General features: G+C 35.7%; 1 protein-coding gene and 1 long non-coding RNA gene across 3 annotated transcripts; one reads left to right on the top strand and one right to left on the bottom strand.

Moving 5' to 3' along the window:
• On the bottom strand, nucleotides 1-4864 carry LOC113688102 (ultraviolet-B receptor UVR8). Of its 2 annotated transcripts, none has more exons than XM_027205766.2 (6): nucleotides 3641-4864; nucleotides 2569-2781; nucleotides 1918-2028; nucleotides 1210-1578; nucleotides 986-1093; nucleotides 1-549 (listed from the first exon to the last, which is right to left on the bottom strand). In XM_027205766.2, exons 1-6 carry the CDS (start codon nucleotides 3977-3979, stop codon nucleotides 208-210), a joined length of 1482 nt encoding a protein of 493 aa, XP_027061567.1. In that variant the 5' UTR covers nucleotides 3980-4864; the 3' UTR covers nucleotides 1-207. The 2 variants fall into 2 exon arrangements, with proteins under 2 accessions (XP_027061567.1, XP_027061568.1); XM_027205767.2 differs by having other exon boundaries at nucleotides 2569-2778; nucleotides 3641-4861.
• A 456-nt stretch (nucleotides 4865-5320) lies between these two features.
• On the top strand, nucleotides 5321-9900 carry LOC113743775 (uncharacterized). The gene is made up of 3 exons (XR_003461197.2): nucleotides 5321-5778; nucleotides 7505-7591; nucleotides 9470-9900. It is a non-coding gene; the product is annotated as an uncharacterized lncRNA (long non-coding RNA).
• Nucleotides 9901-14879: the final 4979 nt, after the last annotated feature.

Genomic DNA, 14879 nt, shown 5'->3' with positions numbered 1-14879 from the left:
TACAGGAAAAGATCTTTGGACATCAATTTTGTAGTAGAAGTTCCAAGGAACAGGACGTCCCACATAAAAGCATTCAAAAATCATTATCCAGCACAAGCACTGCAACACTACAACTGTCTTGTCATCAGTTCCGAACATCAAGCAATAAGTCTCCAATACAAACACAAAATAATATCTAGCCTCCAATAATCAAAAAGAAGAGCACCCCTATTCAGCACTTTCTGGCACAAGGTCTATGCCATCTATTTCCTGAAGAAAGATTTCAGTTGGTTTAAGGCATCCTCTGAGCGAGTCGTGCCCCAGTTGTGCTCTTTCATTATCTCCGAACCCAAACATTTGTCCCTGATTAGTGACCACGACACTGTGGTACAACCCAGTACTAACTTGGGAAATGTGGTGGTTTCTCAAGCAGTCAAGAACTCGAGGCCATAATATTTTGTCAGACACTCCCCTGTCAGGAAAGCCCAGACTACCAAATCCCATCCACCCGAAGCCATAAAGAGAACCATCATCCACCAGAACAAAGGTTTTCCTCTTGCTTGCACAGACCTATGTAAAATGATTCATTAGGTCAATGCGCAACTTTGAAGGAATAAAGCAATTAAGAAACGATAAATTGGATATTAGTAACTTAAATAAGGCTATTGCAGTGGACGTCTAAGATGACGTGTGAAGAAATGATAAACAATCTCCAAAGCTCAGACATTTTGTGGATCACATTAACACAGGAAAAATAGAGGTACAAAGGTATATTGTTGAGACTAAAATATATTTAGGACATTGTATTTGTATCCCAGAGAGTGATGCCCTTCCAGCAAGAGTCTGGCTCCTAGTTATAAGTTTTAGATTGACGGATTCCATCTTCAGACCTCACATCTAGATATCTTTTCCAATATGACCTATGCTTAACACGTGAATAAATTACAACAATAACACATGTTTTTCTCAGCCAATTACTATATAAATTATAACACATAAACAATACCTGCACAGCAAGGTGACTCTGAATGCTGCTCAAGAGCTCTGGAGTCGTCCTATCAGTTTCATCTCCATGGCCAAGTGCACCACAGTAACCTTTGCCCCAAGTATACACCTGTAGGTTATCAAATAATGCATAAATATGATTGGGATAATTGAGTAACTAACAGCAAACATCTCTGCAACAAAAAAAAAAAAACTCATTTTCTCTTAGCTAATGTGAGGGATTACATATCCGCAGGAATCAAGTGCCACCACATGTTCATCACCAGCAGATACACGAACCACATGAATTCCTTTTCTCCTGAATGACTGTAATGCACGTGGTTGAAGCTCATTATGTTGCTCACCGTGTCCCAGGCAAAAATTAGTGCCTGAACCAAAAGAGAAGAGCGTCCCATCTTTGCATACAGCAAAAGCATAACTTGGACCCGCAGCAATATGAACTACAGAACCAAGATGTTCGAGTAATTGTACAATTTTCGGTGTTGGTCTATCCAGTGTGTCACCATGTCCAAGTTGACCATGTGCATTGGTGCCACATGTATAGACATGGCCTTGTCTTGAGAGGAACATAGTGAAACTAAGCCCTGCAGCAACCTGAAACAAGTTTTATTAGTGTCAATAACAAACTCACGAAAAAACAAAAATTCAATAATGGGCCTAATGGCTCCAAAATGCTAAGAACTTAATTTAAAACTCAGCAATAACATGAAAGCTGTCCATTCAGAGTTGGAAGGGTAGACTCAAAGGGAACCATTCCACTTCAACCCAAAACACTGTGTCTTCTAAGCAACCACCTTATGGACTATAATTCTTCTAGTTAGGAAAGAAAAGGGTAGGAGGAGAGGGTTTTTGGGTCACTACTTGCATAAGTTTTACTAGTAGTGTCTATAACAAGGGATGGTTGCATAGAAAAGCGTAACAACAATTATATACCTTCTCACAAGGAATTCCTTTCAGTGATTCAACAAGACGAGGCCGGAATATAGGACGGTTTGTGTCTCTGTGCCCACAACAGAACGATGAATTATCTCCACAGGTGAAAACCTGCATCATTAAACAGAATCACAAGAATGTCAAAATAAAGGGCTTCAGAATTTAAGATACTCAAAATATTAATCATAAAGGGGAGATTGATATATACAAATAAACCAGGACAAATTACCCAAAAAATATGCATTTAAATACTGAAACCTTTCCTGAGACAAATGCAAAAGAAATACAGTTGTATTCCTTTGAATTATGTATAACAATTTCTCCACTCATGTAGCAACATTATTAGAGTCTCCACTCCAGAAAAATGTAGATATCATTTAAGCCCAAATTAAAAATAAAAAGATAAAAAAGGAAACATTATAAATGACATGCTATTCTTACTTCTTAATCCCTTCAAAATGCAAATACAACCAATGCCAGGAAAAGTAGAAATGGAACACCTAAATATATATTTAGGCATTATCTCATCTTACATGCTCAGGACATCACAAACAATGCAGTGAATCAGAAGCAAATGGAACTATCTTCTTCCAAAATATTACTGGAAATATCCTAGGATAGATAGAAAAAGAAGTAGAAGTAGCAACAAACCTCTCCAGACTGAGTAACAAAAGCAGCATGGTTGTGGGAGGCCGACACATGGACTACTTGTGAAGGAGTTGGGAAGTTAATGCATGTAAATGCTACACATTGTGTTGTCTCTGGACCGTGACCAAGAACGCCACATAAGCTGGAACCACAAGAGTATACCTCTGAATCCTTGATCAGCAGTGTGTGATATCTACCACATCTTATTTGCATCTGCTGGTAACACTATTGAAATTAGTACCTAGAACACTTGCATCCTGGCTAACTAAACAAAGATCACAACTCAAACACCATAAACATAGTCATAGACTCTTTTAACTCCCCTTAGAATCTAAGATCTCATTTTTGATACTTCCACTCGCTAACTTTAATTTGTTTCTATCCTTCTTCAAATTAGATATTTATAGTTAGCAACTTAGCTTTGCAATACTTACCCAAAATTTTAATTTTCTATTATCTTCAAGTTCTGCTAATATACACTACATTGGCATACAGAACTAATATCCCGAACACTGCAAAGTATCAAGTTTAAATAACCAAGTAATGCTGTTCGATTTCATGTTGCCACAGTTTACACCTAGGTTTGTGCTTTATCGTCAGAGAAATCAAACTTATCCATGTAAAAGCAATACTCCCATAACACAAAGAAAAAAAAAAGTGCCATGGTAAAGAAGTAAACGACTAAATGTCCTGGCAGACTTGACTTATTTTTCGTCCTCTCATTGCAGCGATGGGGTTGTGTACAATTTTTTTTCTCACCTGTTTGGTTGTTTTTTGCCTTCTATATCGATCCTAGAGACCGCCGGATTTCTCAGACAATATTTGTCTGCCTCACCTTGGCCTTCTCACCTAGACACCATATATGTTTGTAGCAAAAGCCAAAAACATTTCAAACTAACAATTCCTGGATAATTCTAACGAAACATACAACAGCAGGACATATCGACTGTAGTACTACATAAATAAGGTATACAACCATGTTACGAACTTCCAAAATCAAATGCAAATAAAACCAGCAAACAAATAAGCGAGCAAACGAATATTGAAAACTAATTTAATTTCCAAGAAGTAGTACATTGCCTGCAGAGGTTTCAACCACGTCCGAGGATTTCTCCACAGACTGCAAGAACCTCAACAGCCGCTTCCAATTACCGTTACACCTATTCAGAGCCTCTTTCTGAGCATTGAAATGCAAAGAAGCATAAACTGGGTGCAACTGACAGAGCCTAAACGCAGCAAAATCCACAAAAGACCGGAATTCTTTGGAAAACAACCCATGATTCTCTCTAAAAGTCCTTGAAGTCAGCTCCAAACAGGCCAAATCAACCGCACTTAGCCTGCCTGAGATCAATATATCAAGTACCAAATGCGAAGGCAAGTCCTCCATTGAAGGAGCCCTTAACCGATCCCCCATTTTTAAAGAGAGAAAAATGGATCCTTTTTTCTTCTTTTTAAGGAAAGTTGGGTAATTGAGCTTGAATAAGTGGGATTGAATTGGTGAAAGGTCAAATTTTTAGTCGAAATCGGAGACAGTATAAGCAAATTATGAAGAAAATGATGTCAGAGTGAAGAAAATTTGATGATACTAAGGGTTTAAACGAGAAATTCAATCGTAATTTAAGCAGTGAAATAATATAAATCATGAGAAGCCTAAAATCAGAGCTCAAAACCCGAATTGTGCAAGAAAGATTGAATTTTTGGAAAGCCCAGCTGAGAAAATGTTCGATCCGAAGAGAGAACAGATCAGCTACAGTTGAACTCTTTAAAAAAAGCGTGATTCTGAAGTGAGAAAAGAAAAATGTGGGGACTTGGGGGATCAGAAACTAGGGATTGATACAATCAAGTAGGTAAAGAAAAGCCAGCAGCAGTTTTTAGACTGTAGAATCATTTTGCTTATAAACAAAAACAGACTATTAGTGAAGGAAAAGAAAAAGAAGAGGAAAGTGACTAATGAAAGCTTTTTCGGTGCCGATTATTTTAATCTTTTCTACTTTTTGTAGCCCAAATGACAAAAGAAAAAGGAAAAGTTGAGGAGGGCTTAGCGACCAATCCATCAAATGCCGAGCTCATTGGGTGCTTACTATTGAAATTTGCTTAAAAGATGTGGACTTTATAAAGCAGAGATGACTGACAAATGAAGTAATTTTGTGCTACTTTTATATAAGAAATTAGAAAAAAAATTGTTCAAGAGATGGCCAGGTATCTTCTTTTCAACGTATGCATGGAGCTGTCTGAACTAATGACAATGTAGAGTGCCTTATGCATCTCCTATTTTTTTCTAACCAATGTGGAATTTTTGGTCTGAAATTTCGTGTGGGAATAATTTGAAGCATGAAACTTCAATTGTACTTTTAGTGTGTTAGTGTATCCGGGTTTTGATGACTTGAAGATGGCCTCTTTGTTGGTGGATTTTCGAGCTGTCGGCCCTTGGTGGTTGTGTTCTCTCTCTCGTTCCTCGAGATGGATTCGTCATTCTTGCAAGAATTTTGCCACGTGGACAACCTTTTCTCTGACACGTAGGAGAATAGGTGAAATTCTGCGTCAGATTCCACTGTTAACGAGGACTCGCAGGAAAGAATATTTCGCTTGCCTGGATAGCACAAATATTTCAAATAATATTTCACTTGCATCATAAATACATTTTCCAATTCATCTTTTTATATTTTCAATTATCTTTTTATTTCACATACATTACATCACAAAAAATGTTACAGTAATGATTTCAAATAATATTCTATCCAAACAAAATTGTTTTACACGCACAGCACAATCGCAAAAAAAATTTTCAACATAAGTAGATAAAGTAGCAACTCGATTCGATTCAGCCAAATCCTTCGTCGTCCTCTTTTTTCAAAAAAGTCGCATGTTTTTTGCGCGATGTGCTGTGATTTTAATATCTCTTCCAAAAACTAGGCCAAGCACAAAACATTTCTTGATACCTTCACCGCTCCCCCCTCCTATCTTTCTTGTCCTCTCCAAATTTCTAAACTCTCGTCGCATCCTTCCTTTCTCATTCTTATTCTGTGTTTCTATTTTTTTAAATTCCAAATTCTTCTCTTTCTTCTCGTTTTTTTCTTCAATTGCTAACATATTTCCTTAGAATCTCTTAAAATTTCAAAACCTTCAGATGATTGAAGATCCACCGCAAGTGCAAAATTGTAGGTGGAAAGTGTATTTCTCGTGAAGTGGCGGAGTCTTGTTACTTGATTTAAGGTCATCATTGAATCTGGTTTTGTTTCTCTTAACATTTACCAGTGATTTTTCCTTTCCCCATGATTTTATTTTTCTTGCTAACTTGTAAAGATCACCCTTTTTCCTTAATTTTGCTTTTCTTGCTGGCTTGTAAAAATCACTAGATTTCAATTTCCACTTAAATGTGTACCAATAGTGTATGTGTGTTCCCAAACATCTGTACTTATATTGTTTCATTATCCCTCTTTCGAAAGTAACCTTGCAGCAGTCTTTGAATCAATTTTACAAAGAGGAGCTTCTAAATTAGCTGTTTTGTTCCTCTAAAGTGAGTACGATTTGGATGTTTTGTACTAATTTTAGGGTTTTTTTTAATCTAAAGTCTCTCTCTCCCATATGGATTAAGTTTCACTCTTCGTAAATGTTGGAGCCATTTTCTTATTTGATTTCACCATTGATTAGATTTGCTAATGTTGCAATTAAGGAGACTGTTAGAGATGTTAAATCCAACTTCACTTGTCTTGCAAGGACGAAACTTCTTATTATAATACAGAGTTCAAATTATAGTGGAATGGTTGGGGTAGTTGGAGGTGATTTCTTATGGTTGTTTTTCCAAAGATTTCTTTTCAGACCTTTTTCATTTCTCCTATTATATTATTTTATATGCTAAGAAAACCTTGGGGAGGTGGAAGAAGATAGCTTTTCCTTGGTACTTTAATCCTTAATGCAGAGAATATAACCCTCATTTAATTGCTGAAAATGTTGTCCATTCATCTTACTTTTAGGATAATGATGGTATACTTACTTCCATCGTTGAAGACTTGACCTTACTTGGTTTCATTTTTAGTGAAGTTTCTTCTCCATCATTTTTCTTTTTGAAAAATTTATATTTTCCAAATATTAGATTTAGTCTTAATGAATTATTGCTTTTTTCTATTTAAATCAGATGAGAAGAGCTTTGCGAGACATTTCTTATCATTTTTCTATAGCAATAGTTACTGGAAAATATAGAGCTAAGTACATTCATGTAAAAAAATGAATATTCTGCAGTATTTTCAAAGTAAGACTTATTTTAGTTAATGAATACGTATTAGCGGATTTACAATTTTGTTAAGTTACCAAAGCCTTATTCTGCCAGCAATACACTATATAACCTACCTACACTACCTGGCAAAGGTGTTTTTATTAGGTTTTAGGCAAGAATAATGAGTTTTTTTGCTAAATTATGGTAAGGTTGAATATGAAAAAATTTAGTCCTTGAGGAAAATGCCATATTCACATTTTACATGGCAAATGTAAAGTTTTTTGTTTTGTTATTTGTGTACATTGATGGCCTGTATCTGGTAACATGAAATAATTGCTTAGAATAATCGTCCGTGCAAATTGATAGGGCCTGATGCCAAGTTTAAGAAGGGTAGGAAAGTGTAATGTAAGTGTTTATGCCTTAAATGAGACAGTTTCAATTAGTGAACTGTTTTTGTTTTCTTGATGATAATGTAAATAGCGAGTTACATAATACTATAGGGATTGGACAAAGAGGAAAGGAATTATATTACAATGAGGAGTATGCTTGGTAAAGGTAGTTATTTGGATATGAAAATGATACTAATGCATAATGTTTTCGTCCAAAAAGGTGATAGTAGTAATTATTTTTCTGTTAAGTTTGGTTCATGGTAAAGTGTAGTACTTAGTTTGCTCTAATTATGGTTGATATCATCCAAATTTGAGCTTGTTTGTATGTCATTTGCAGGTTGATGGCGCTAAAAATTTCTTGTAGATTTGATCAAGATACTTAAATGAGCTTACCTTTCTTCAAATCGAGAATGGTTTATGGATGGTATATACAATTTTTAAAGTTTTTATTACTTTCCATCTACTTGCAAGTAGTTTTGCAGTTACACTTTATGCTTTTCTCATTTTGGTGATGTTTTATTATAGTATTATATTTTACTAAGCAAGATGGAAATTAGAAATTTTAGAATAATGAGGGAATGCGTTTAGTAGGCGAATTTGCCAACATTTAATGTCACATACTATGGTAACTTATTACTTTTCTAATGCATGATTGCTAATGTTTGAAATGCATTAGCCTATTTCTATCTTTAGGGGAGGGGGGAAATAGAGCATAAACAATCAGTACTAGCTAATTGGAAGTTTAGGATTTTGACCTTTTTTTGGTGGTTTTTTTTTCTTATCTTTGCTTTTTTCATTCGACTTGGATAGAGGTATCATGTCTTGATTTCAGCCATAGTATGGTTAGGGTAGATGGTTTATTCAGATATCGAGGGTGTTTTAGGAGTTCTTATACTTTGTTTGTTTAAACCAGTATGGAGTTATCCTATTATCTATAAAATAGTTGTTAAAACATATAATCAGTGTTTAGTATCTAATCGTAGTATTTGAAAATAGTGTTGCAGTGCTTAGCAAGAAGCTTAGAAGATCCATTGGTATTCAACCTGCCCCCGAACACAACACCTTTGAATTTATAGGAATAAACTTGCCCGAATTACTCTCAGAGGTTCATGCAAACCTAAAGTGTTATGCACTTGCTATAGAAGTATAAGATGATGTGCTAACCTAAAGTATTATTATAGCAGAAAGACACAGGTCAGAATTACTCTCAAATAGGGAATGGTTTATGGATGGTAATATACAATTCTTAAAGTTTTTTTTACTTCCCGTCTGCTTGAACATAATTTTGCAGTCACACATCATATTTTGCTCATTCTGGTGATGTTTATTGTAGTATTCTATTTTACCAAACAATATAAAAATTGGAAATTTTAGAATGATCTGAGGAAACGTATTTAGCAGGTGAATTTGCCAACATTTAATGTCACATATTGTAGTTCTAATGCATGACTGCTAATATTTGAAATGCATTAGCCAATCTCTATCTTTAGGGGATAAAAAGCGAGTATAAACCATTAGCACCGGCAAATTGAAAGCGTAGGATTTTAGCCTTTTTTTATTTTTTTTTAACATATGCTTTATTCATTCTACTTGGGTAGAGCTATCATGATAGCTGAGTGAGATTTTAGTTCTGCCAGACCTGCTAGTCTATTCCCCTTTTTTTTTTTTATGCTGATTGGCACAATGGAATTCTAACCGAAATTTTTAAGGATCCTTTTGTCTTCTGATGATTATTGCTTGTAGTTGTGCAAGTGGTTGGCATACCGGTCAACAACCACTCTTTCACCATAGTCAAGGCCCTTCATTTCTTACAACGAATATTGTGCCATTCAGTAACGTGAAAATGTAACTTAGAATGACTGCTTTAGTACTTGAAATGGAATTTTTGGTGATCCTCGAGTTGCTTTCAGGTTAGTTCTTTTGGGACATAATTAAAAGTTGTACATGAAATGATTGCCAAATTGTCCCACTTTAAAGAATAAGCTAGCTATGGGTTCTAAAATTTCCTATTTTTTGCTTGTTTTACGTTGCCTTTCTGGGCTTCCTGTGAGCACTGGGGGAGAAAACGAGGAATAAGAAGAATATCTGCCCCATTACCCCTGAAAGAGTAGATGAAATTTTACAAACATGTTTGGACACATTTGGGACTTTGAAATGTTGAATTTCTTCGTTTTACATAGTTAATTATTTATCCAGCATCTTAAATTTGTATCCTTCTTCTAATAGTACCAGCAAAAATCTTAGGAATACATGTATTGAACACCTTTTCCTATATTATACTAAAGCTGAGTTATGTTTGTAGATGCTGCTTCCGAGCTCCATCAAGAAACAGGACCATCTGAAGCCAACCTTTTCTCCGGAAGATGTATAGTAGACAACAAGCGTCAAGCAAGTCAAGCCAACAACACAACTTCATAAGATTCTAAAGTTTAGATTGTCGCAAGAAGCAGACACTGGAGATTCTACAGCCAAGCAGACGAATATTGTCAATAACAAGAATTCAAACCTGAAAGTCTGATCTTTTGTAGTTTGTGGTATATTTTAGCAAGTTTTAGTAGCAGGTGATTTCTTGCCAGGTAGCGCAGATCGGCGCGTGCTACTTCTGGACTGTGGCCAGCATAATTCTTTGGTTGATTTGTTCCCTCAAACCATAACTGTATATGGGGATACGCAATCGGAGGAACCATACCTTTGTCCTCAAAAGCGAAAACAACTTCATGGAAACTTAGTTTATGTTGGTGTTTAATCAATTGCATAGACGATACTACTGAACTACAATAAACATGTTTCATAAGCAACCTCTCTTTTTCTAATTATTTAGGTGTAGAAAATACTTGCTAAAGTGAGTTATTGAAAGAGGTTAAGTGCCAAGTTTCAAAACCTCGCCTAAAACACCACAGAGAAGTGACAATCCATGAGAGGAAGCTTGGTTGATAATTGCTTTCAACGCTGCATGGCTGACATCCGTTATCAAGTTATCGTCTAAAACGAATACCAAGTTGACGGTAAACATTACAATGCATGCAGTGATGCAAAGGTATGTCAAAGGTAATGTAGATGAACGTTCAAATCAATATCTTAGGTTCCCTTGGAAGAGGATCGATTGCCCTGTTGCAAGTTTCAAAGAAACAAGGATATTCAAGAGGATCGGATCAACAATTCTGGACAATGCTTGAAGTGGTAGATTGAAGCAAAACTAAGAAGATACAGTGCCAAAATAAATTGGTAGAACTTGTCTGATCTGGCCATATCTAAGAATTCACTAGTTCTGAGTTTCAAATGCCTATAATCTGTAAATGCTTCATGAAGGCTCTATTTATCCTGGCTAAAATTTTTTATACCCCAAGGAGCAAAGAACAAGTCAAATTTTGAGAATACACACGCACTGGGCTAGACACTGAGGTTGAGATCGTTTATGGTTCAATTTTTGAGTCTTGATGCTATCAGATGCAACACACTGATAGATGAGCCGATTGTTGTATGGAGATAGATCTATGGCAGAGTGAATTCACTCTTGTGATTACAGAAAACCAGACCATGATGTAAGTCACTTGATTGTGCTTCCAGAAGGAATTCGTTGGTTTTAACAGCTCTATACTTATTTTCATTCGTCAGTAAACACCAGTATCCCCAATTTTCAATTGGACATTGATACTTCTCACAATTGCAAACATCAATTCCATTGCCAGCTTTTGAAAATTTCGGATGCTTCTTGAAGGATTGCTTGGTGGGAACTCTCTTGCCTATGCTTCGGGGATTGAATTTTTTTTTTGGGTAAGCAAAGATGTCTTGATTGTGTCATGGAACCCAAAGGCCCCAGCAAGTGTAAAAAATTTATACTTATTTTTTGTAGGACGTATTAATCCTTTATTTAACAGGCAAAATAGTCATTTCCCTTTCATTGCATGCAATAGTGAGATATTTCATTTTGCCTTTTTTTTTTCCCCAAATAAGTAATTCCTCGATAAACTTTTTTGAGACCCTAATTCACATTATTGTTATTCCAAAAGTTTTGGAAACACCTATATTCCAATAACCAAAACTTCCTTTCTTATAATCGTTTCCTTCTTTTATTAGTTTCCTTTCCTCCTTTTCCTGTCCTCTTCTGGTGCTTATATACATAATCTTTTCCTTAATCATCTAACCCTACTGCCCTGCCACTTCTCTCTGCATCCACCCCCCGCTCTCTCATACAATCAATTAAAGGTGCGCCTGCTTAGCTCTGCTTTTTAAACATCTTCAACTAATTATTTTTGTTTGTTCTTTTGGCTTCTGTGTACTGAGTGTGTTTGGATAGGAGATTATTTGAAATAATTACTGTAACACTTTTTGTAATTTTTTGTGATATGATATATATGAGATAAAAAGGTGATTGAAAAGATAAAAAAGTTTGTTAAAACTTGTGATTGTGATGCAAATAAATTACTTTTTTTCAAATCATTCCTGTCGAAACAGACCCGTATTTGTATTTTTTTCGTCTTTTGGGTAAAGTACAAATGAACATCCAATATCATTATTTGTGCGGTAACGTAAAACTAGATACGTGGATATGCTTTGCAGTTGCTTGGAACTTTAATGCCTAATACTCTTGCAAGACTTGCGCTGACTTCTCTCTTCTAAATTGGTGCACCCGCTTGACCCTAAATTGTTATGTATTTTGATTTTTTGAGTTTTTAAACATTTGTGTATTACTCAGTTAGTAGTTATTGGATTTTAAAGAAATATAAAAAATTAAAATATGATATTTATGAATGAAAAATAGTAATATAATAGAATGAAACAAGGAGCAGCAGAGAAATCCGTTGTTGTGCACATTATGTAAGAATGCTGTGGATATTTACATAAACATCAAAAAAGATTGCATCGACTCTCCTAATGACGCTCATAAAAGAACTACTACTAGTTGACGCTTTGTTAACTCTCCAATAAAATTCGTTTTGTGGTGTAGTTCATGTGTCTATGCATGCTGAAGGAATCCATATGTATTTGTTTCTTTTTTTAAGATTGAAATTTGTTACTAGTTGCAAAACCCTTTTTGTCCTTGTTGCACAGATCATCTTCGCGCTTGACATGATATATGGCGGATTGGGCTAATCTTATGCCAGAGTTGCTGGCACAGGTAGCCCAACGACTTGCTGGCCATGACTTTATTGTCTTCCGCGCAGTATGCAAGCCGTGGCAATTTGCATCGCTTACTTTAAAGGAGAAGCCACCTTTGCCTCCATGGCTGGTGCTTGCTGAGGAGGAAAAGGTAGGACTTGATGACATTTTTTACTGTGCTTCTTGTAAAACATGGCAATCTGCATCATGTACTTTAAAGCAGAAACCTCTCGTACCTGCTTGGCTCCTGCATGCTGAGGACGAGGCTAAGGGAAAGGTAGAAACTGATGACATATTCTTCTGCCTTGATTGCGAAATATATCAATCTGTGTCCCGTTATGCTTCGAAGGAGGAATCACCTCCTTTACCACCATGGTTCGTGCTTGTTGAGGATGAAGATGGATTAAAAGATGCACCTAAAATTCGACGTTTCTTTAACTTGTCAACTTTGAAGGCGTACGAATTTGAGTTGCCCGAAGCTTCGGGCAGGAACTGTGTGGGAGCATCTTACGGATGCATCTTCACTTTAGGCCATGATTTACAAATTAGTCTTGTGCATCCCTTCACCCGTAAACAGATTTCCCTTCCTTCCATGCTTGCCTTTAGTGATCATTATGCCTACCATCACGAATACAGGCCTCAGGAACTCTTTAGTATGTTTGTAGAAAAGGTAGCATTGTCCTCAAATCCTTGGCTGGATGAAAAGACTGGTTTGCATGACGATCACACTCATCAGGACTGCTGTGTTATAGCTGCAATATATGGCGAAGTGAGGATATTAGCGTTTGCAAGGCTAGGAGATGAGGTGTGGACTAACATTCGCGTCCCTTCCAAGGCTTATCAGGATATTATTTTCCACCAGGACAAACTGTATGCAGTGGATTGCCATGGAAGTGTGGTTGCTTGTGACATCGATGATGACAAGAGTGGTGGCGATGGACCAAGAGCGAAAATAATTGCACCAATTCCTTATGAACCTCCAGATTACACTCAAAAGTACCTGGTTGAGTCATCAGGAGATCTTTTACTAGTTGCTCGTACTCGTGGAGGCGAGGAAACTGAAGATGGTGAAGTGCTGAATTATTACACAATTGGTTTTTCCGTTCTGAAGCTGGAGGACAGGCTTGGTTGTCATGATCATTTAGAAGAAAATATTGATGATAATGAATATCCTTACAAATGGACTGAGGTGAGCGGTTTGGGAGACCGGGCATTATTCCTTGGTAGAAATCCATCTTCGTCTTTGCCTGCATACAAGTTTAATGGATCCTTGAAACCCAATTGCATCTACTTTACGGATGATGATCCGGATAATTTCTGGGGTGACCGAGATGGAGGGGGTCTAGACATGGGAATTTTCAACTTGGAAAATGGTACAATTGAACCCCATTTTCCCGGAAAGTCCATCCATCCTGAATTCCCACCTTTCTGGTTAATGATGTAATGTATCGAGCTTTAGGGGGGGTGCCAAAGCCAAACATGGCATTCACAGTTTGGGTTTGCAACCCAATACTGCTTTGTGATGAACTCTAATTGAAGAGCTAGCGGGCAACATTTTCGCCTTAAAATGATTCCCTCCTCCTTTATTGAATGGTGTCAAAACCGCTTTCATGACTCAAAAAGACTAGTATGGGAGTACGCAGGTTTAATTGTTACTTTTTTTGATTAATTGTTATTACATGTTATTTCCGTAAACATCATAAATACATAGCATCTCCTTAGACATTATAAACATTATAAGAAAAAAAATCTTAATCATCTTAAAATATTCAAATTTAGTTTAAATTACAAATGTTTAAAAGAGTTTGTTATTGACATATCATTTTACCATTGGGATGGTGGGACATAAAATTTTGTCACTTAATATATATATATATATATATATATATATATACACTATTCATAGGATAATAAACTCGTACGTTTTAAGATTTCTTTTAGCAGGTGAGATTTAGATAGAGATTTCAAAATTTCAACAACGTTCTAGGGAAATTTCATTAATTTGTAAGCATAAATTTGCTGAAAATACAAGGCTCAAGAATTTCGTATATATATTTAGGACCTACTTAACATCAAACAAAGTGATCACTGGAGTATATTAGTGGTATACAGAAATAAGAATTTTCACATTGATAGAATTCTATTGACTTGTTAAGGTAAAAGCTCTCTAACAAACAATCACCGTTAAATTGGAAACAATTGTGTTTGTTTTAATATAAACACAAAATAAGTGTTTAGGCTAAAGGTGGGATATAAATGTTGTCTTTTTCCTTCCATTGAATGAAGGTTTCTTTAACCCTCCCCCTAAAACTCAATAAATAGGCACTTTGCCCCCTTATTTTATGTTTCACAACAAAATGCTCTTTCTATATTAATTATTATTTTATTTCTTTTTTCTCTTTATCTACTTGTCTTTTTTTTTATATATATAAATTTTTTTCCTTTCTCTCATGTGACCAACTACTTTCTTTTTTTTTTTTACTATTATTATCTATATATTAATTTTGATCTTCTTAAACTTATTTTTTATTTATTTCTATTTTTTTACTTGTTTTTATTGGAAGTAATAATTATCATAAAATCTATGCTATAACAAAGCATATACTATCTAT

Source organism: Coffea arabica, chromosome 5e (genome assembly GCF_036785885.1).
Source record: "Coffea arabica cultivar ET-39 chromosome 5e, Coffea Arabica ET-39 HiFi, whole genome shotgun sequence".
In the NCBI taxonomy this organism is placed as follows: domain Eukaryota; kingdom Viridiplantae; phylum Streptophyta; class Magnoliopsida; order Gentianales; family Rubiaceae; genus Coffea; species Coffea arabica.
Note: the sequence above shows the minus strand (reverse complement) of the source record. Positions and strands in the feature narration are given on the sequence as shown.

Excerpts from the sequence above, each read along its gene's own strand:
- LOC113688102 (XM_027205766.2), bottom strand. The coding sequence starts at position 3,979 with ATGGGGGATCGGTTAAGGGCTCCTTCAATGGAGGACTTGCCTTCGCAT. Across the intron at positions 2,029-2,568 it reads TTGTTACTCAGTCTGGAGAG|GTTTTCACCTGTGGAGATAA; the intron begins GTTTGTTGCTAC and ends TTAATGATGCAG. Across the intron at positions 1,094-1,209 it reads CACTTGATTCCTGCGGATAT|GTGTATACTTGGGGCAAAGG; the intron begins GTAATCCCTCAC and ends GATAACCTACAG.